The sequence below is a fragment of the Bison bison genome, unplaced genomic scaffold (genome assembly GCF_000754665.1).
Source record: "Bison bison bison isolate TAMUID 2011002044 unplaced genomic scaffold, Bison_UMD1.0 scf7180017864341, whole genome shotgun sequence".
NCBI classification, from domain to species: Eukaryota; Metazoa; Chordata; class Mammalia; order Artiodactyla; family Bovidae; genus Bison; species Bison bison.
Window position 1 is genome coordinate 4,175,477 of NW_011494913.1, and position 23,952 is coordinate 4,199,428.

The window sequence follows — 23,952 nt, forward strand, 5'->3', positions numbered from 1 at the left end:
ATCGTTCTTTTGGTTGTTGTTTATTAGCAGAATATCACTGTAAAGAGAGATTTCCTCTCATCATATATTTGGCCATCTTGAGATTCTCTTAGTAAAGAAAAACAGGGTAAAATGTTTTCCTTTTATTCACCAACTTTTGAAACAGTCACAGTATCCTCTGAAGGTGATCATGAGTGAGCTTTTTTAGTTATTTGTATGAGTTCATGGATATTAGCATGTCAGATTTGTTCCAATCCATCTTGGTGGTCATCCTGACTGATGTTCAGATTGCCCAGTTTTGGCAGTGGGAGCCTCTTTAAGTTGGCTCGTCAGTTCTTTTGACAGTCCTACTAGTCTTCGATTGTTCTCTTGTGTGATGAGATGTTTCAGGTTCATCTTGTATATTTCCTGCCCCCAAATCTAGAATCAGCCATTTCTCTAAGGAGCCTTGGTGGTGTAGCCACACTCTGCCTATCACATACCAAAATGCCAGTCTCGTAGAAGGAAAGGAACTGTTTATTAGATAGTTTAGGCACAGTGAGTCATTCTTATCAAGGAATAGTGGGAACCCTCCTGAAATCAAAATGCACAAATGCCTGCCAAGGGCGCACATTGCAAGCAGGGCTTTTTAAGGATGGTAGTCGCAGGCTTCAGAGAAGGCAGTGGCAACCCACTCCAGTACTCTTGCTTGGAAAATCCCATGGCCGGAGGAGCCTGGTAGGCTGCAGTCCATGGGGTCGCTAGGAGTCGGACACGACTGAACGACTTCACTTTATTTTTTCACTTTCATGCATTGGAGAAGGAAATGGCAACCCACTCCAGTGTTCTTGCCTAGAGAATCCCAGGGATGGGGGAGCCTGGTGGGCTGCCGTCTATGGGGTTGCACAGAGTCGGACACGACTGAAGCGACTTAGCAGCAGCAGCAGCAGCAGCAGTCTCAGGCTTGGTATGCTAGCTCTTTTCCACATAGGTGCCTATTAGGGATACCACATCCTCCTGATTCTCATCCCACCTCACCATACGCTCTTTCTCAGTCTCCTTCGCTAGCTTTTACTCATCTCCTCAACTTCTTGCTCAGGGGCCCAGTACTTGTATCTCAAGTAGAATGTTGATAAGAATGTTGGATAAGGAGTCAGGAATTCAGAAGAGAGACTGATGGAGATAAACATCTGGTGGTCATTAGTGATGGAGATGTACATCTGGTAGTCATTAGTCATTATATCAGATGTACATCTGGTAATCATTAGTGATGGAGGTATACATCTGTTAGTTATTAGAAGGTATTCAGATCCTGAGACTGAATGACAATTACCTAGGGAGTGAGTCCAGAGAGAGACCCAAGTACTGGGCCGCTGAGCGAGAAGCTGAGGAGACGAGGAGGAGGCAGCAAAGGAGACTGAGAAGGAGCATATGGTGAGGTGGTGTGAGCTGGGATGAGAATCAGGAGGCTGTGGTATTCCTAAAGCCAGATAAAAGGAAGAAAGGGGTGATCAGTGCTGACAGTCTAAGCTGAAAATGGGGAGTTGACCAATTCCAATATGGAGGTTATTGGAGACCTTGAAATATGCTGTTTCAGTGGAGTGTTTTGGACCAATGCTTGATAGGAGTGGATTTAAGAGAAAATGGGGTAAGAGGAATATAGACAGTTCTTTCAAGGAATTTTGCTGTAGAGGGGAGCAGAAAAGCGGTACAATAAGTGGGGGAGTAGAGAAGCTGAGGATTAACAGCATGAGGAGTAGTCACAACATGTTTGTATGTTGATGGAGATGCTCCTGTAAAGGAAGAAAAATAAAGATGTAGGAGAGAAATGGAGAATTGTTGAAGCCTGGGTAGGAAAGAGGTTATTAGATCTAACGTCTAAGTGAGGAAGAGATGGCCTTAGAAACACAAACAATTTATTCATAGTAATAACGTGGGCAGAGCATATGGGTCGGTAGGTGTGTTGCTGACAACTTGTAAATGATCATCAGCTGCACAAGGATGGGGGAGATGCTGAGCTTTAAAGGGTATAAAGGAGTTATCTTGGAAAATGAATGGACACGGAAAGGTAAGATTTCTGGGTACCACCTTGAAGTTAGTAGTAATGACCTTAAAACGAGACTAGTTTTCATTGGGTACAGTTGTAGACTAGGTGTGATTGAACCAGGGTTTGAGTTTAGCTGGAGAGGAGAGTAGCAGAATAAAGAAGTATGGTAGCGAGTGATTATAATGACCCTGGAATCTGAGCATTTTAAGGAGGAAAGTGAAGAATGAGGCTATAAAAATGAATTACGATCATTGTGTTCAACATAGATCCCACGTGGTCAAAGAGCTGTTGTAGTTGTCCATTTAGAGGGAGTAAGTCAAAGATAGGAGAAAGTAGTCAGCGAGTTAAAGCTTAAATTGAAATTAAGGAAATGTATAGTGAGGTTGCTTAGTCGTGTCCGACTTTTTGCGATCCCACGGACTGTAGGCTACCAGGCTCCTCCATCCATGGGATTTTCCAGGCAAGAGTACTGGAGTGGATTGCCATTTCCTTCTCCAGGGGATCTTCCCAACCCCGGGATCGAACCCGAGTCTCTCTCATTGTAGGCAGACACTTTATGGTCTGAGCCACTGTGGCGCTTTTAAGGAAATGTATAGTTATTGTTAGTGGTAGGGCATATGATTATAAGAATGAATAACTGAGGTAGGGTGGAGAATAAAATCAGTAGAGCAGAAGAGGACAAGGAACCAAGAGGCCAGGGTATTAGCAGGAACACCCACACCAACAGTGAAATCACAAGAATTATAATCAGATAGATTAGGAAGAGCTGACCATGAGCAAATCAAGGAATGATGAGAGTGCCTGGGGACTGTAGCTGCGGTTTCCTGCATACTGCCATACTTCCATACAGACTTTCATGATTTGAAAGCTTCTTACCTTCTTACAAAGGACCTGTACTCTGATCAGAAGTCCTCAATCATACCCCGTCTTTCATAACCCTGCCTTTTCAGCTGCTTATTCTTTTGTGTAGATGCTTACAGCCGTGGACTTGCTTTCCATGGGAGCGCTGTTCCCCAGTAGACTTGTGTTTCCTATTTCTAGCTTACCATATGTATTACATTATTTTTAAACTGCTAGTTTACATTCACTCTTTTTTTCTCCTTTTTGTTTTTTTTAAAACCAGACTGACAGTTCCCTTAGGCCAAGGACCTTATTTGTCAATAGCACTATAAAAAATTTATCAGCAGACTCTAGGAATGATACTTTTGGAAAGTCAGTTACTATCAAGTCAGTAGTGGTATGATTCTCTATTTTTATCCCACTAAATATGATGCTTACTTAGATTTACTTATAGCAAGTGCCCACAGTTAATGAAAAAATATTGAAATTATAATGAGTTTCTTTTGTCTGTATATTACAAAATGGCTGTTCTTAATCTGTTTGCATTTTAGAGAAGGTTAGAAATACAGAAGCAGGGCTTCCCTGCTGACTCAATAGTGAAGAATCAGCCTGCCAACACAGGAGACACGGGTTCGATCCCTGCTCCAGGAACATCCCATGTGCCGCAGAGCAACTAAACCTGCGTCCCACAACTTCTGAGCCCATGCTCTGCAACAAGAGAAGCCACCGCAGTGAGAAGCCTGCGCACCGCAGCTACAGAGAAGCCCGTGCAGAAACAAGAACCAGCGCAGCCAAAAAATAAACAAATAAAATTATTTTTAAAAAATACAGAAGCGGTTATTGATTGTGCTTATAGATTGAAGATAGATAATATAGTCACGTGTACATTTTGAAAAGAGCCTTGGTTTTTTATTTTCTCTTTACTGGTTCAAGCCTCTATTTTGGGATTTTGAAATTGAGTTCACAGTTGCAGGAAGAAGGCCCTAAAAAGAAAACAAGGGATTTAAAGGGGACTATAATACAGCTACACAAATGCTGTTTATTCCCTTCTTTGCTAACTTACTGTTTAAATGGTGCAAGTTTTGGGACTCCCCTGTCAGTCCAGTGGTTAAGACTCTGCACTCCCAATGCAGGGGACATGGGTTTGATCCCTGGAACTAAGACCCTACATGCTTCACTGAGCAGCCAAAAGAAAAAAAAAGAGTGCAAGTTTTTACAATACCAGAAGTGAACATACCAAGAGCTGACGCATTTGTTTTAGTATGCTTAATTTTATTTTCCTTAAAGAGAGTCTTTATGTGAGTATTTTTTGTGCATATTTTGATTTCTCCTTATGATTGCTTATATATTTGTTATTTTTATAATTGATTAAGAATATAAATCACCTTTATTAATTATGTTTTTGATTTATATTACATTTGTTGCTTCAGTCGTGTCCGACTCTGTGCAACCCCAGCAACGGCAGCCCACCAGGCTCCCCGTCCCTGGGATTCTCTAGACAAGAACACTGGAGTGGGTTGCATTTCCTTGTCCAGTGCCTGCATGCATGCCAAGTCGCTTCAGTCATGTCTGACTCTGTGCGACCCTATGGTCAGCAGCCCACCATGCTCCTCTGTCCAGGCTATTATAAGTTAATTTCAATATATAAAAATTTCTGACAAATGCTTATTTTAGATTTTTCTTTTTCTTTGTTTTTTTTTTTTCAGAAACTATGAGTGGAGGATCTCAAGTTCACATTTTTTGGGGTGCTCCAGTCAGTCCACTGGAAATGACAGTCTCACAGGAACCAACTTCTGTAGCGTCCACTGCTGAGACCTGGAAAGAAATTCAGGTTTTGTACAATCACCATTCCTTATACCTGAAGGATGAAAAATGCAGGCACAAAAATCTCGAGGACTGTCAGGCCCTGGAACCTCTGGGCCTTCCAGATCTTCCTCATGGTCATTTTCCAGCAAACTCTATGAACAGATCTGTTCACATGAAAGATGACACCACACATCGCATTTCTGAAGCACAAACTGTAAAGTCCCAGAAGGCTTACCCCTTGGGAATGAGTGACAGAACCAGCTCCAGTGAGCAAGTACATGGATTTAAGGGAGGAGTTCAGCATTTTACTGAAGAAGAAAAGTATCAAAAGCTTTCTAGTGAACTTCAGAAAACCAGAAACGAACAGCATGATCAATCAAACATGTGTGGTCAAAACATTCCAAAAAATCCCTTTCATTTAGCTCATAAGTGTGCAGCTATATTGGATGCGGTCTGTGGTGCTGAGCAGACTAACACGCCAGAAGCCATCAAAATAAACAGTGCACCAGCAGAGCATCATGAAATACAGAACCAGTGTCTGGAGTTCTTTCCCGCTAACACAGGAGACAAACCAAGGCCTGAAGGAACAGTAGGGAAGGCGTCAGGTCTTAAAATATCCACTGACACTGAATTTCTTAGTATAATGACCTCCAGCCAGGTTGCTTTTTTAGCTCAAAGGAAATATAAAGGGCAGAAGTCTATAAATAAAGGGACCATAAACATGGAGATTGAACCAGAGGCAAGTTATGGGGAAATCAGAATAACTGAGGACAATTTGATTCAGTCCAAAGATGATTCTGCAGGAGGAAATGAAGATGGACAGAACCAAGCCTGTTCCCTTGAACTTTTTAGTCCTGTTTGTCCTGAAACAAAAAGTAGCCACACTCTCTTGAACGCTGATAAACATCTTGAAGAAAATATAGGATCTCAAGAACTTTTCAATTGTAATGATAAATTTCAACCAAATGAGATACTCATTGAGTCATGTAATTCAGGAATACTGTGTTCTCAACTAAATACCTTCCGCAAAAGTTCTGGTAAGAGAAGTTGGACCTCTGAAGATAAATCAGGCCATCCTCAGGCTCTATCTGAAGTCCCCCATGTAGCTAAGAAAATTAAATTGTTTTCTAATGAGAGAGATCATACTGTAACAGTGGACCGGAGGAACATGTTTGGATTTAAGGGCATTAAAAAAACCTCATTAATAAAAAACTGTGATTCTGAACATCAGAAATACAATTGCTTAGTCATGGTGTTATCTCCATGTCACATGAAAGAAATAAATATAAAATCTGGACCAAATTCTGGCTCTAAAGTGCCTTTAGCAACAATTGTGGTAACTGACCAATCAGAAATTAAGAAGAAGGTGTTTCTGTGGAGGACTGCAGCATTCTGGGCACTTACTGTGTTTCTGGGAGATATAATTTTACTCACAGGTAAGGTCATCGTGGTAAATATCTTTTTATTTTACAAAGCTGTTGTCTTTTTCCCCCTCCCACTTTAAGCCTTTAAGGATTCTTTCCTTACCATTTGCTATTTAGGGTTCCAGCGTGATAGAGTCCCTTAGAGCATCTGTGTTGGTCTCCTCATCCCTGCATTGCCGTTTCTGGGTGTTTGTCCTTCTTTGTTCTGTCCCTCCTTCTCTTTGAGAAGTCTTCTCTGGTTTCTCCTCCTTTCATTCACTGTGCTAGCATCCATGTTGTGCCTCATCGGGCTCTTTCTTTGTTTTCTTACAATTTTATTTATGTATGTCTTATTTGTAACCCTTTTCTTTAGCTGTGTTAACAGGATAATATTTCTACTATTCCATCCCTAGTAAAGCTGTGCATACTACATTCTTACTGAGGCAACATGGAATTTCTATTGCATTTTTAAATTATTAAAATTACCAAAGACCCTTGAACTGCATGGGCCCCTTTATATGTGTGTGTTTTTCAGTAGTGAACACTGCAGTGCTCCACCATTCCTGGTTGGTTGAATCCATGGATGTAGAAGAGCAAGAGGTTCAGATTCTTGAGAGTGCCTTGGACTGCAAGGAGGTCCAACCAGTCTATCCTAAATGAGATCAGTCCTGGGTGTTCATTGGAAGGACTGATGTTTTCCTAGTTAGGTAGTGAGATTACATTTACAGAGAAATGTATGAGTGAAATCCCACTTAAATTAATAGCATCTGGTTGCAGATGATTATATCTCTATTGGATATCTCATACTACCTACTGATATCCACCCAAAAGTGAACAATTCTGTATAACAGATGGATTCCAGATCAGCTTCCATTCCGCAATGGATATTTTTCTACTATACTTTAGCAATAGAGTGAAAAGATGCTCTAAATATCTCATACTACCTACTGATATCCACCCAAAAGTGAACAATTCTGTGTAACAGTTGGATTCCAGATCAGATTCCATTCCGCAATGGATATTTTTCTACTATACTTTAGCAATAGAGTGAAAAGATGCTGTAAATATGGTCTATATAGTCTCTAAGGAGACTAGTGACTAGAGTTAAAAGAGAAGACCTGGGACTTAACTGGGAAACCAGTGTATAATGAACAAATAGAAAACTGTATCAGTGAATGGAGCAAGAAAGCGGGGGCAAGGACTGAATTCTAACTCCCCTCCATCCTGTCACCAGTGTTTAACATTTTACCAGTCTGAACATAGGTTTTACAATATGGTTTTCTGAAAGTTCTCCTTGAAATTTCTTGTTTGTTCCTTTCTGAAGAGCAGGCATCCTGAATGTCAGATCTTGAAAAGCCTTGAATGCTGTGTTGGTTGTTCCTGGCCAGGCCATGGGGAGCCACTGAGAGTTTTTTTAATCAAGTCAGTAGATCACATTAATGTTCTTGATAAGTCATTCATTAGCATCATGGGACATGGATTGGAGATAGGAAGGGTACCTGCTTGGAGAGAGAAGAATGTTTGATGCAAAACAGTGGCGGTGGCAGGGCTGCGGGCAGATTCAAGAGGCGGAGTCAACAGTGGGGTTGGAGACAAAGATGGGAAAGGAGAGGCAGAAGTTCAGGATGGTGTCATGTTCCAGTTGACCTGGCTAGCAGCATGGTGCCAACAAATGAGGTGGGGCATACAAGAAGAAAAGCAGATTCGAGCAAGGCTGGGTTTGGGGAGCTAATCGGATATCCATTCAGGAGTGTCAGTTAGGCAGTTGTGGATGCGTGGGTAAATGGGTTTGAAGCTGAGGAGAGGATCTGGGATATAAACTTGAAAGTAATTACTTGTAATTATGCGTCCTTGTTTTTCTTTGATTATGTTGCTGCCGTTAGAATATCTTCATACCTCTAACATTCTATATGCACTGATGACATCCTGCTGGGATGGATCTGTCTCTGTCTTTAACTTAATTTTTGTTCTGCCTAGAATTGTTTCTCCCAGGTGGTATGTTTAGTTTCACTAACTGTTTCTTCTCTTTCCATCTTACATCATGCAGCTCTGTTTTTCCTGGGAAGTGTTCCTTACCTTCAGAGTGTTTCATTTTTAACGTCTATAGGAGATAATTATCATTCAGTTTAGGGAAAAATAATCAAAGTTCTTTAAGGATGCCTTATATTATATTTATATATGGCTTATAGCAGAGGAAATAAATGCATACCAAATATGTTTTACTCTTCTAGGAACTACTGCTTTGGAACCCTGCTTTGCTTCCTGACCCTAAATGATTTAATTTATCAGAAATATATATTATATCTTTGCCTTAAGTGAACAAAACCATTAAAATTTTCTCTATGGAGCAAAGCTTCCATATTGATACTACTTGAATATACAGAAGCAATTTTGTTATTTTACCTACATACAGACATTCATAGTTTCAGAGATCAAATTTGCTAGTTTATCATTTTGTGCCTTTAGGGAGATCATTTCCCCTATTTGGATTTCAGTTACCTGGCATGTGAGAGGCATGCATGGTATTTTACTATGATGAGTACATTAACCCCAGTGTGAGGGAATTTTTAGCATGATCAGAACTTTTTTCCCCCTTTCTAGATGTCACTATCCATGAGGATCATTGGGTTGGTGAGACAGTCCTGCAATCAACATTTACCAGTCAGTTATTAAATCTTGGGAGTTATTCATCTGTCCAGCCCGAAGAATGTAAGACACATTTTAAATTTAAATATAATAATTTCTTAGTATTCAAAGTATATACATACACATATTGAGAAAAAGTAGCGTTAAAATGGCAATGTTACAAAATGTTTTCTAAATGGTTAGCTGAAAGGTATTGGTTTATTTTCAGTAAGAATGAAAATAGAGTTTATAAAAATCAACTTGTACAGTATAAATCATATTTCAAGAAATATTGGGGTTCATGATTTGTTTTCTTTTTCTTAGAGTCAATATCGTCGTGATTCTTGACCTTTTAGGGAGTCATAGACCTCTTTGAGAAGCTATGTGCCATTTCTTAAGAAAAATAGACTTAAGTAGGGAGATATAAAATTTTGCATATCATCCCAAGTGATTCCATGGACCTCTGAAGTTCTTCCATGGCATTTCTGAGCCTCTGGAATTCTTGAGGTAATGAAAAGAGGAGGTTGTATGACAAATACATGTTTAGTTTTATAAGAAATTGCCAAACTGTTTTTCAGAGTGGCTGTGCCAGTTAAACTTCCTACCAGCAACGTATCTTGTAGTTTCTCTGCATCCTTGTCAGCATTTGGTATTGTCCTATTTTAAAATTTTAGCCATTCTGATCACTGTGCAGTGATATCTCATTGTGGTATTAACTTGCATTTCTCTAATGGCACAAGACAGATCTAATAGACAGAATATGACTAAGAAATAAAAGATCTAAGCAATATAGTGAGCACTGTAGATCTTATGAATAAGGTATATCTTGTGGGTATAGATTGAATTCTACATTCTAATGATAGAAATATGCATTTTTGTCATGTGTGCACAGTACAGTCAGGAAAATTGATCCTATTAGGTCACAAAGAAAATGTTAGTAATTTCTATAAAGTGGAATTATTACAAGCATACTGATCAAATGCTATAAAACTCGAATTTGTTTCTTTTTAATTTTTTATAATGTCATGTGTTTATTGACTGCTCCAGGTCTTTGTTGCTGCATACGGGCTTTTTTCTCGTTGTGTGCAGGCTGCTTATCACAGCGGCTTCTCTTGCTGCAGAGCACCAGCTCCAGGGCACACAGGATCCAGTGGTTGGCTGCTGACGTGGGCTCAGTAGTTGCGGCTCCTGGGCTCTGGAGCACAGGCTCAGTAGTTGCGGTGCGCAGGCTTCATTGCTCTGCAGCATATGGGATCCTCCTAAACCAGGGATCGAACCTGTGTCTCCTACATTAGCAGGTGGATTCTTTACCATTGAGCCACCAGGGAAGTCCAAAAACTAGAATTTATTAACAACAGCAGCGGTAGGTCCTATATCTGGAAATTTTATACCTACTAAACAAATTTTGAGTGAAAAAGGAAATGCAAACTGATATTTATAGAATTAAAAATACAATAATGAAAACACTACATGTCAGAATATCTGGGATGCATTTAAGGAAAATTATCAAAGAAAAATTTATTAGCTAAATTCTTTTTTATCAATAATGATAAAAGAATAAAAATACATGTATTAAATTCAAAACTCTGATACCTAGCAAAAGAACAACAAAGTAAAGCAAAGAAACAAGGAATGAAATAGTAAAGGTAAAAGCAGTAATTAATAAGAATGGGAATTTTAAAATGATAAATAATTTTAATAATAAAATCTTGTTTCCAAAAAAATAGATGAACCAGCTAGTTAATTTGATCAAGAAAAAAGGGAGACATGCACCTCAGTGTTTCTTGCAGCACTATCTGTAATAGCCAAGACAATGTCCACTGATAAGAGGAATGAATAAAGAACATGTGGTACACGTGTATAATGGAATATTACATCCATAAAAATGAATGAAATTATGCCATTTGCAGCAACATGTATAGACCTAGATTATTGTACTGAGTGAAGTAAATCGGATAGAGAAAGACAACTATATGGTATCACTCATATGTGGAATCTTTAAGTTTTTAAAAAATGATACAAATGAACTAATTTGCAAAAGTGAAACAGACTTACAGATGTTGAAAACAAACATGGTTACCAAAGGGGAAATGTAGGGAGAAGGGTGAATCAGGTGTGCTTGGGATCAACATACACAGGCTACTATATATCAGATAGACAACCAGCAAGAACCTGCTGTACAGCGCAGGAAGCTGTACTCAATATGGGAAATTTAGGGAGAAGGGCAAATCGGGTGTGCTTGGGGTTAACATACACAGGCTACTATATATGAGATAGACAACCAGCAAGAACCTGCTGTACAGCGCAGGAAGCTGTAGTCAATATGGGAAATTTAGGGAGAAGGGCAAATCAGGTGTGCTTGGGATCAACATACACAGGCTACTATATATGAGATAGACAACCAGCAAGAACCTACTATACAGCGCAGGAAGCTGTACTCAATATTCTTTGATAACATACATGAGAAAAGTGTCTGAAAAAAAATGAACGTATGTAAATTTTCTAGGGAAATACAGATAGCCGAAATTGATCCCATTAGAGAAAGAAAGTTTAAACTCACCAGTTTCTATAGAAGAAACAGAGAAGATTACTAAACAACTACCATTCGAAAGAGGCCAGGTCTGAAAATAGTTTCACAGGAAATTCTACCAAACCTTCAAATTATACAGATAATTCCAATGCTGTATAAATTAGTCCAGAGTATTGAAGGAGAACATTCCCAATTCCTTTTATAAAGCAAATATAACACTTAGCACCTAAACCAAATAAAGACATTACAAATAAAAATACAGACCAGTATCATACATGATTATTGATGTAAAAAGTCTAAACAGGATTTCAGTAGACAAAATCTAACTCTACATTAGGGAAATAATGACCAAATGAGATTTATTCTAGAAATGGAAGATTTGTTCAGATCCATGAATATATCATATTAATACATTGGAGAATTTATATGACTATCTCCATAGATGTTGAGAAACCCTTTGACAGTGGTTCAACATCCATTTATTATAAAAAGCATTCCAAGAAATCAAAATTGGGGGATACTTTCTCCTGTCAATAAGTACAGTATCAGTATAGTGCTACAATTATAATATAGTTGATATTATATCAATAATATACTTAGCCCTGATGCCTGATCTTATTTAATGTAGAAACACTAGAGGCATTTCCACAAAGTCAAGAACAAAATAAGAATGTCCCTTGTCTCTGCTGTTCCTTTCCATTTGCTGGTGTTCAGTCACTAAGGCATGCCTGACTCTGTGACCCCATGAACTACGCCATGCCAGCCTTCCCTGTCTTTCACTGTCTCCCAAAGTTTGCTCAGATTCATTTCCACTGGGTCAGTGATGCCATCTAACCATCTCATCCTCTACTACCCTCTTCTCTTTTTGCCTTCAATCTTTCCCAGCATCAGGGTCTTTTCCAATTTGTTGGCTCTTCACATTAGGTGGCAAGGGTATTGGAGCTTTAGCTTCAGCATCAGTCCTTCCAATATATATTCAGGGGTGATTTCCTTTAAGGTTGACTGGTTTTATCTCCTTGCTGTCCAAGGGACTCTCAAGAGTCTTCTCCAACACCACAGTTTGAAAGCATCAGTTCTTCAGCACTCAGCCTTCTTTATGGTCCAACTCTCATATTCATACATAACTACTGGAAAAACCATAGCTTTGACTGTATGGACCTTTGTCCGCAAAGTGATGCCCCTGATTTGTAATACACTGTCTAGGTCTGTCATAGCTCTCCTTTCAAGGAGCAAGTGTCTTTTAATTTCATGGCTATAGTCACCATCTGCAGTAATTTTGGAGCCCAGGAAAATAAAACCTGTCACTGTTCCCACTTTTTCCCCATCTATTTGCCATGAAGCGATGGGACCGGCTGCCATGATCTTAGTTTTTTGAATGTTGAGTTTCAAGCCAGCTTTTACACTCTCCTCTTTCAGCCCCATCAAGAGGCTCTTTTTAGTTCACCATTATACTAGAGTTATTCACCAATGCAATCAGAAAAGAAAAGGCATTTGAATGGGTAAAGAATAATACAAAAATTACTGTTAAAAAAATCAGTAGCCTTCATATATTCAAACACCAAACAAGGGCATAATGGTAGGAAAATACTGATTTACAATAGTAATAAGGAAGATGTTTCAGAATAAATTAAACAAGAAATGTACAAAAACTATATGAATAAAAATTTTAAATACACTGGAAAGAAGTGAAGACATGAATAAGTGGAAAGACAACATTCCCTATTACTGGATTAAATAATTCAACATTAAATGATACCAGTTCTTAAGATTATTTATAAATTCAGTGCACTCTCAATAAAAATGCCAACATGATACTAACATGCTGCTATATGTAACTTGGTACTAACATGCCCATGGATGAGCAAACATGCAGGAATAGCTAAGAAAACAGTGAAAGAGAAAAGCATGAGCGACTAGGCTTGTTGAGCATTAAAACATACGCCAAAGCCCCAGGAATTAAAGCAGTGTGACACTGGTGCGTGAATAGGCAACCAGATCAGTGGCAGAGAATAGGGAGACAAGAATTAGGCACATATGTATAGTTTAGTATGTTACAAAGATGGTATCTGAAACCACTGAGGCAAAGGTTAGCTTTTAAATAAGCTGTGCTAAGGTAGCTTGGTAGCCACATAGACAAAGATAAGATTGTATCCACTTTGTAACCAAGTAGGGTAGGGGGTCCCTGGAGAAAGAGTATCAGTATCAGGCATGATTTTCTTGACATAAGAGAGGCCATTTTTGGCCTAAGCCATTTTGCGATCTAAGCCTGGCCATAATGCTTGTCTTTGAACAGACCTGAGTAGTTAATAACCTTTAAGGCAAAAAACAAATGACGGTTATCAGGCAAGAGAAGTTAACAACAGCAAAGATAAAATATCAGTTGTAAAGATTCCCAGTTCTGTTTGAGAAATAAAGATGAGCCTGAAGTGGTGAACCGCCTGAACACCGGAACCTGAAGGATGATGACGTGGACGTTTTCAAGTTTGGGCTCTGCCTACCTCCCAAAGTCCCTTCACGAGTACGCATACACTAGCCCAAACCTCTTGGTGAAAAAGTGAAAGTCACTCATTAATGTCCAACTCTTTGTGACTCCATGGACTATCCATGGAATTCTTCAGGCCACAATACTGGAGTGGGTGGCTGTCTCCTTCTCCAGGGGATCTTTCCAACCCAGGGATTGAACCCAGGTCTCCTGCATTGCAAGTGGATTCTTTACCAGCTGAGCCGTTAGGGAAGCCTGACTATATGCATCTACCCTTAGCTTAAAACTTCCCCAATTTTGCTGTTCCAGGAGACACTGCTTTGGGAAACATCCCCAGTATTCTTCTTACTTGCTGCAAGTAATAAATCCTTCCTTCTCTCAATCTTTGGATTGGTAGTGTCTTTTGACTTGACACCCACAAAAAGGTGAACCAAATTTTTGGTTAACAAATTCTCATAACAAATAGAAGAATAAACTCCAAATGGATTAAGAATATAAATATTAAAAAAAAAATCTAACTACTAGATGGAAACGTAAATGAATTCCTCTCTAATCTTGGTGTAGGGAAAGGCTTTCTTACTATAACTCCAAATCCAGAAGCAGTAAAAACATGAGACATACATTTATCTATGGAAAAATACTAAAAACACATAAAGTCAAAAGACAGTTGGCATACTTGGAAGGAATGTTGCAGCATACACCTGAGACAAAATTCTGCTACTGCTAAGTCGCTTCAGTTGTGTCTGACTCTGTGCGACACCATAGACAGCAGCCCACCAGGCTCCCCCATCCCTGGGATTCTCCAGGCAAGAACACTGGAGTGGGTTGCCATTTCCTTGTCCAATGCATGAAAGTGAAGTCGCTCAGTTGTGTCCGACTCTTAGCGACCCCATGGACTGCAGCCTACCAGGCTCCTCCATCCATGGGATTTTCCAGGCAAGAGTACTGGAGTGGGGTGCCATTGCCTGCTCCGAGACAAAATTCTAGTGTTCTAGTATATGGAAAACTCTTAAAAATTAAGCAACAAGGGACCTGATTGGAAAATGGAAAGGAGACATGAGAAATTCAAGTTAAAACTACACAGAGGTGTCATTATTCACTTATCAAAGTGGCAAAAATTAAAAAATAGGACAACACATTCTGTTGGTGAGTCTGTGGGGAAACAGGCTCACTTAACCTTGCTGGTGGGAATGTAAATTGCTACAACCCTTGTGGAGGGCTATTTGGCAATACCTAAAAATCCCATGGATGGAGGAGCCTGGTAGGCTGTAGTCCATGGGGTCGCTAAGAGTTGGGCACGACTGAGTGACTTCACTTTCACTTTTCACTTTCATGCTTTGGAGAAGGAAATGGCAACCCACTCCAGTGTTCTTGCCTGGAGAATCCCAGGGATTCTGATGGGCTGCCGTCTATGGGGTCGCACAGAGTCGGACACGACTGCAGCGACTTAGCAGCAGCAGCAGCAGCAGCAACAGGATTATATATGTGCTCAGCTTTCAGCCCAGCAAGTTTATTTTTGAGAATCTATCCTGAAGATAGAATTACAACAATATGAAAATATCTATACATCAGAACAAAAAAATTATTCATTGCAGTATCGTTTGTAACTGCAAGGCACTGAAAAAATAGAAACACTCATATATAGAACAGTTGATTAAATTGTAGTACAGTCACATAGTGGAATACTATGCAGATGTAAAAAGAAAATGAAAAGAGTCTATGGACTGATATTAAGTGATTTCTAAGACACACTGTTGTGTGGAAAACAGAAGCCCCCAAAAGCATATGTAGTGTGCTGTTCTTCATCTAAGAAAGAAGGGAGGAATAAGAAAATATATGTATAACTCCACATTTGTGCGACAAAAGTACAGGAAGGGGCTTCCCCTTGGTGGCCCAATGGTTAAGAATCCACCTTATAATACAGGCGACACCAGTTTGATCCCTAGTCTGAGAAGATCCCACGTGCCCCAGAGCAGCTGAACTTGTGTGCTACACTATTCAGCCTACGCCCTAGAGCCTGGGAGCCGGAACTGCTGAGCCCGTGCGCTGCAGCTGCTGAGCCCGAGTGCCCTAGAGCCCATGCTCCGCAAGAGAAGTCGCCGCAGTGAGAAGCTCTTGCACTGCAGCTAGAGAAAGTCTGCGCACAGCAACCAAGGCCCAGTGCAGCCAGAAACAAATACATAGATGGATTTTTTTTAATGCAGGAAGGATAAACCAGAAGTAACAAGATTGGTTACCTACAGGGAAGGGTTGGGAGAGAGGTAGAAAGAAAGAGGGGATGGAAATAGGGTAACACTGATGAAGAAGGAGTGACACCTCTCTGAGTATGTCTTTTTGTGTGTCTCTTATCTCGTAGAACCATAGCTAATGCTTCATATGCCCCGCACAGTAAACAATTAGAACCAATTAGAATGTGATGGAGTGGGAATCCAAAGTGGAATGGAGACACTGACAAATGAACCTCACAGAATTAAAAATGAATAGAGTAACTATGCAGAAGGGTAGTGGGGACAAAAGAACAAACCTAAGAAACTGTGGAAAAGAGTGTATTGACTGGATTCTGTAAGGCCAAGGGGAAAAAAAGCTGTACATAAGTGCTGTAATCTAGCTAGTAAAAGTATTTCTCAAGGAGGAATGTGTTAGCAACAGCTTTGTATATGTACTAGAATTGAACAAGTAAATAAATATGTAATAGATAATGAGAATTGGGTTTTTCATTGTTACAGAAAGAAATTATACATAAAAAAGGGGGAAGATTAAAGGGAACCTTTTGGATTAGAGTCAGAGAGATTAGTATAAGCTCATGGTCTTCTATATATATATATATAAGCAAATAGATACAGGAATACAGAAATATAGATGTAAGTGTATGGATGGGCTATTATGCTCAGTACATAAATTTCCTGGTTCTGTCTGCTGAGAGGACACAGCAGCAGGGACACCTCAGTAGTAATGATCCCACCTAGTGCCCGTATCTTGGTCTGTAAAAGGAATCGGCTCTGCTAGAAGTGGTTGACTACAGGCCTGGGGCAAAGAAAATCTGAGAAGAGCCTGGAACTTTCATGGTGTCAGAAAAGGGTTGTTTTGGAAGAACACAAAAGCCAACTTGAAGGACAGCCTATTGGCAAAAACTGGAACAATTTAAGAAAAAAAGAAAAGATAGTGTTGGATTATAGCCCTCAGAATAAGATATGTATGGATTCATACTGATATAAATATTTAACTAACTTACAAAATAAGTAAGCAAGTAAATAAATGAGAGAGCTCTTTTTCACAATTCCATTGGATAAATTGGAATTCCAATGAATAAATGTGAGAAGAAAGAAGAAAACAGAGAATTATCATTAGGTAACTACTTCAGTAATAAATATTGCAAACAAGGATGCATTAATAGATGCTAAAATTAGTAGGTGGAAGTTTGGGGGAGCTATAGCATTGCATATGTATGCAAAGTATCTCCCCAAGGTAGTTATCAACATACAAGGGAAAAAATAACTTTATAATGAAGAAACTTGGCTGACATCAGCTTAACTGGGTGATCAAGGCAAGTATTCTCAGTATTAAGGATTGTACGAATTCCTTGCTTTGTTGCATTGGCAGGGACACAGCATAATTTTTGTGATATTCCTGCCAAGAATGCATAACCTCATTTCAGTCATGAGTAAACATTGGAGAAACCCAAATGGAGACACATTCTACAAAGTAACTGATCGATACTCTTCAGAAGTGTCAAGGTCATGAATGACAAGACTGATATCTACTGCAGGCTAAAGGAGGGTAAAGAGAAATAAGAACTAAATGTAATGTAGAATCCTGGATAGGATTGCCACACGGAAGAAGAGTATTAGTGGGAAAATTGGTAAAATTTGAGTAAGATTTATAGTTTAGTTACTAACATTAATATTTAGACAGTATTAGTTTCTTGTTTGTGGATAACATGATGGATTATTATGATTATTATTTATAGACTTACAAAGAATCCTTCCCCTCTTAAAACTACAAGCAGATTATTAGAAATAATGAGAAAGTTTAGCAAGGTGGCCACGTAAAAGGTTAATATACAAAAGTCAATTGCATTTCTAGAATGGAGTGACTAACAACCAGTAACAAGTAAAGACAAGGCAACATTTACAATATTATCATGTGAATTTAACAATTTTGTTGTTAAATGAAACAATGAAAAATTAAAAGACTAAACATATTTTGTTCACTGATTGAAAGATTTAACATTGTGAAGATTTCAGTTCTCTCCAAGTTGATCTGTAATTCAGTAAAAATCCAATCAAAATCCCAGTAAGATTTTCATGAAATTTGATTAATTATTCTGATAGGTAAAAGAGTAAGTGGTCAAAAGCAGCCTGGGATTTTATTTTTTTTTTAATTTAGGGATTTCTTTAAATGATTTAAGTTTAATGTTTTATTATGAACATTTGAAGTTGCTACATCTTGGAAAGCACATTTCCAAGGAGTCAAATGGCTTTTAGAGATGTTATCACAGATGTTTTATAGTTGTTAATACAATGGAAGGGTAAAGAATGTTTTAAAATAATGAAAAAAATATGGAATGTAAGTATTTTTCAAGGGATTTGAGAGACAGATGTTGTAGATCTCGTTTTAAGACTGAACTGGATTCAAGTAAGATTGCTCTAGTTCAGTAATTTCATGAAGATCTAAGGATCCAATTCTGGATGGAGAATATGCCATGGAAACTCTGGGTAGCTTCAGGCTTTTGCAGAATAATGTGAAAAATATTGAGCTAGTTAAATAGCTTTTAGAAGTTATTTCAAATTTGTTTTTCTATTTACATACGAATTTATATTGCCTTGTTTTTCACAGGTTACACAAGTTAGTAGCTAAATAAAGTATGTTCTAAGCCTTTTTTGTATAATTAGATAACTATTTTGAAAATAATTAACAGTTGATACTTTGAAAATATTGTAGTTGTTTTTCTTCTGAAAGAAGAAGTCAATTTTGGTTTTTATTTTTGCAAGTTGTTACTACTCATGAGAGCTTACTTCTGATCAACATACATATAGAACTTTTGTTCTTTTCTCATTATAGTAAGGTGTTATAAATTTTACAAATTTAGTCCTGATAATGTGACAGGATATAAATTTATCTTAAATATTACTAAATTAAATATATAAATAAAAGTTTTAACACAGTGTTTCCATGAAGTAGACTATTTTATTTTGAATCTAAGTAATCAAATGTTTCTGTACAAATTTTTATGAAGCAAGAATTAGTAAATAATTTGATGTTAGGGAGCTTCCCCTCCCTCCAAAGCTCTTATTGCAGATAAAGAATAAAGCCCAGAAAAGTTATGTACAAGTTCAGAAGAGTCATTATTGACAAAGTCAGAGTTGAACCCAGCTCTTCTGATTCCAAATGTGCTGGAAATATTGTGAAAGAGGAATCAGAACACCTGGTGAATAAGCTGGAGCTGTAGAAGGAGATATTGGGAGTTGGGTTTTGCTATAATGTAATTGGTCTTATCTTCATTCTTCCTCTCTTTCTCATTCATCTTTCATGATATCTGTTTTTTTCTTTTATGTTCATTATCTTTGTTATGATATCACCATTGTTTTATAAAATTCATTTATGAATTAAGTAACCTTAATTAGAATAGATTTCATATCAGGTTCTGGAAACTTCAGAACATTTGTTTTTATCCATCCACTCAGCTATACTAGAAATCTTGTCTTTCAATCTTTTCTTTAGCCTCCACATCTGACTGTTTTAGGTTCTGCCTCTGAACTAGTTCACAAGCCTGTCACCCTTTTCTCCTTCATGCAGTCTTGCCTGGTTTCCAGCTCTCATCATCTGCTGGATGGTCATTAGCTTCCTAAAACGCTCTTCTACTTTTGTCTGTGAAAATTGCTTCTTCTGCATTAAAGCATTCATAAACTTGCACGGGAAGATATTACACCCCTTTTTTTTTTCTGCCAGTTTTATGAGATATAATTGACATACAGCACTGTGTAAATTTAAGGTACACAGCATAATACATAATGATTTGAGTTGTATACATCATGAAATGATTATGACAATAAGTTCAGTGAATACCATCGCATATGAATGAGATGATAAAAGATAATAAAATTAAAAAGAAGAAAATGTTTTTCCTGTGATGAGAACTCTTAGGATTCACTCTCTTAATAATTTTCACATGTAACATAGAGCAGTGTTAATATATTTATCATGTTGTGCATGACACCCCTAGTACTTACTTATCTTATAACTGAAGCTTTATACCTTTTGACTGCCTTCATCAATTCCCCCTCACGGCCCCCCATCTCTGTTAACCATAATATTACATCTTTATTTTCACTAATTGCCTACTGAAAATTAACATTGCCTTCCATTATGAATAAGGTGATGATCCACAGTAATATTTTCAATACTTGTGACTTGATGGCCAATGGAAAGCACATATATTTTCATATCACATTATAGTTGTTGGAGGTAACTTGAATATTATTTATCCACATGATACTTTGGCATACTTTGAAGTTATAGTAGTTGCTGCGTACTCTGCTGTATCTTATTATTTAATGTTTTAATGAGGCACATAAGTTATCCTCAGTTTTAAAAATATTTTGATTACTGTATTTCCATATAATTGGTTATCCTATTTCATTTGATGAATTTTGAGATATTACTCTGTAATAAAAATGTTGTAAAACTAGATAATGGTTATAGCCACACAACTTTGTGAAGTACAAAAAGCAAAACACTGAAATGTATACTCTAAAAGGGTGAACTTGGGAATTCCCTGGTGGTCCAGTGGTTAGGAATCTGCACTTTCACTGCTGAGGTTCATTCCCTGGATGGTGAACTAAGATCTCACAAGCCGCACAGTGTGGCCAGAAAAAAAAGAAAAAGGGTGAACTTTATGTATGTGAATTATATTCCAATAAAGTTGTTACAAAAATATTATTCTGATAATGGGTCCATATGCTTTATCAGAATACCAAAAGCATCTGAGATACGTAAAGGATTACTAACCCTTTCTCTTTACCTGGAAACATATTCTTCTTCCCAGTTACTACCTAGAAACCTTTTCTTAGGCATTTTCCCAAAGCATTGCTCAAATATTTCCTCAATAAAGCAAGCCTCTTCCAACTTCCCTGGGCAGGTCTTTACTACTACTACTACTACTACTAAGTCACTTCAGTCGTGTCTGACTCTGTGCCACCCCAGAGACGGAAGCCCACCAGGCTCCCCCGTCCCTGGGATTCTCCAGGCAAGAACACTGGAGTGGGTTGCCATTTCCTTCTCCAATGCATGAAAGTGAAAAGTGAAAGTGAAGTCACTCAGTGGTGTCCGACCCTCAGCGACCCCATGGACTGCAGCCTTCCAGGCTCCTCCATCCATGGGATTTTCCAAGCAAGAGTACTGGAGTGGGGTGCCATTGCCTTCTCCGGGCAGGTCTTTAGGTGCGCTCTTAGGAATGCTTACACGTGTTGCTTATATCCTAAGCCCAATGCTGGTTGTCAACCTCTAGGCTGATAATTTCTTCAGCCTTGAGATCATGTCTTTGTATCCCTAGCACTGGGAGTCTCAAATGGCTGTTTTTCTGTGTAGTATTCAGATGGGTGGTTAGAGAGGAGAATGACAGCATTTTAGCCAGTGAATATGGTGAGGGCAGAGGCTTAAAAGTGAGAACGAATAGAACATGTTCTTGGAGGGCCAGTTAGAGGAGTGTTAGGAGTATTTCAGATGAGAAATGCTAACAGTCTTGAGGAAGAATAGGGGTGGTTGGGATAGCTGGGGAAGATGTGATCAAATCAGATTTCAGGGATTAGGGCGCTGGTTGGATACAACAGGGTAATGGAGGAGTCAAAAAAATAATTGATGCATATCTATATATAGCTGATTCATTTTGTTGTATAGCAGAAACTAACACAACATTGTCAAGCAACTATACCCCAATTAAAAAAAAACTAAAATATTGGTCTTGGTTAATTGGTAGAAAAATGATACTGTTAATGAAATAGAGAAGTAAGGGAACAGGGCAGTTTTGGTTTTTTTTTTTTTTGCAGATGATAAATAATTCCATTTCCGTTGGTTAAAAACATCAAGCTTATTTTGGCATCTAACCTGGTTCAAGGATAAGCTACATGCTTTATAGAAATTAAATCATGTTTGACACTTAATCACACTTTGCAACATAAAATACAGTTCTAAGAAAATGCCGTGTTATCAAGAAAATATAACGTTTCCCTCTTTTGTATATATGGTCTTTTTTTTCTTTCCTAGATTCCAGTATGATTAGTAATGTTGTACTTCAAGACTTACTGGCATATGTATCTTCAAAACATTCCTATCTCAGAGATCTTCCTCAGAGGCATCCTCAGAAAATGAGCAGTATAGAATTTATAGAATTGGAGCAGCTTCAGCCAGACATACTAGTCCATGCAATTCTAAGAGTTGTTGATACCACTGTACTGACAGGTAAATATTTTGGGTACTTCATCAATCTTAGGTTATAAAAAAATTAAGACATAACAAGGACCTACTGTATCACACAGGGAATTGTACTCAATATTTTATAATAACATATAAGGGAAGAAAACCTGAAGAAGAGTGTATATATCACTGTGCTGTATGCCTGAAACTAATGTGATACTGTAGATCAACTGTATTTTGATTAAAAGAAACTTAAGCACAGGACTGTCTTAGTGTACCGTCTGGTTATCAGTAGATATTTATCATTAGACAGTAAAGTATGATATCACATGCAGTAGAGTAACGCCAACTAAATATTTCTTTTCCTTTTCCAGAGGCGTTATACAGTTATAGAGGACAGAAGCAAAGGAAAGTTATGTTAACAGTGGAACAGACCCAAGGTCAACATTATGTGCTTGTATTATGGGGTCCTGGAGCAGCCTGGTACCCTCAACTTCAAAGGAAAAAAGGTAAATACACGAAAAAGCATTTAATCTATTTATAGATAAGTAAATGATTAATGCTTATGAGCCTAAGATGAAGGGACTCTGGAGATCAGACGACGTTTGAAATATAATTGAGCATGATTGAATATTCTTTTGTAGATTTCTTGTTACAATTTTTTACCTCCTGTAAACAATTCAACGATCTATAATCCTCTATAATTAATGGCAGCAAATTAAAAGGTTTCACTTATTCCCAGGTATACTACTTTACCTTTCTAGTGAAGATTGAAGATCTTACCTTCCTTGGATAATGTTGTTTAAAAATTTAATTCTGGAGATGCTTCTACAATTTTTATTCAGCCAAGGTACTCTGATAAATAAACTCCTCTCTGGTTATAGGGCAGATGTTAGAGGAGTTGCATTAACTCTTTCAAGTCACAATGTTACTGTTTAATAAATTACTATGTTCCAGGTTTTTATTCCAGTTGTTTTAAAAGTGTGGACTATTAGACATCCATAGCATGTTCATGTTTAAAGTATGACCCATGGTTACATTTTTCTTTAGAGCATCAGTTAATCATTTATGAGGTATTAAATGGAATTGGAACAACAGACTGGTTCCAAATAGGGAAAGGAGTACGTCAAGGCTGTATATTGTCACCCTGGTTATTTAACTTATATGCATAGTACATCATGAGAAATGCTGGGCTGGATGAAACACAAGCTGGACTCAAGATTGCCAGGAGAAATATCAGTAACCTCAGATATGCAGATGATACCACCCTTATGGCAGAAAGCGAAGAACTAAAAAGAGCCTCTTGATGAAAATGAAAGAGGAGAATGAGAAAGTTGGCTTAAAACTCAACATTCAGAAAACTAAGATCATGGCATCCGGTCCCATCACTTCATGGCAAATAGATGGGGAAACAGTGGAAACAGTGACAGACTTTATTTTGGGGGGCTCCAAAATCACTGCAAATGGTGACTGCAGCCATGAAATTAAAAAACGCTTGCTCCTTGGAAGAAAAATTATGACCAACCTAGACAGCATATTAAAAAGCAGAGACATTACTTTGCCAACAAAGGTCCATCTAGCCAAAGCTATGGTTTTCCCAGTAGCCACGTATGGATGTGAGAGTTGGACTATAAAGAAAGCTGAGAGCCAAAGAATTGACGCTTTTGATCTGTGGTGCTGGAGAAGACTCTTGAGAATCCCTTGGACTGCAAGGAGATCCAACTAGTCCATCCTAAGGGAAATCAGTCCTGAATATTCATTGGAAGGACTGCTGCTGAAGCTGAAACTCCAATACTTTGGCCACCTAATGCGAAGAACTGACTCATTTGAAAAGACCCTGATGCTGGGA

The 23,952-nt window shown here is 38.2% G+C and overlaps 1 protein-coding gene across 6 annotated transcripts in view; it reads left to right on the forward strand.

Moving 5' to 3' along the window:
- Window positions 1-23,952, forward strand: part of FAM35A (family with sequence similarity 35, member A) — a 117,108-nt gene that overhangs the window by 74,105 nt on the left and 19,051 nt on the right. For 4 of the 6 annotated variants that reach the window (XM_010854393.1, XM_010854398.1, XM_010854395.1 and 1 more), the window contains 4 exons: window positions 4,552-6,087; window positions 8,656-8,763; window positions 21,954-22,148; window positions 22,478-22,612. In XM_010854393.1, the coding sequence (XP_010852695.1) occupies window positions 4,557-6,087; window positions 8,656-8,763; window positions 21,954-22,148; window positions 22,478-22,612 (1,969 nt within the window). In that variant the 5' untranslated portion in view covers window positions 4,552-4,556. Of the gene's footprint in view, window positions 1-3,528; window positions 4,144-4,551; window positions 6,088-8,655; window positions 8,764-21,953; window positions 22,149-22,477; window positions 22,613-23,952 lie in introns of those variants that run through there. The other 2 variants (XM_010854396.1, XM_010854397.1) reach the window with 2 other exon arrangements.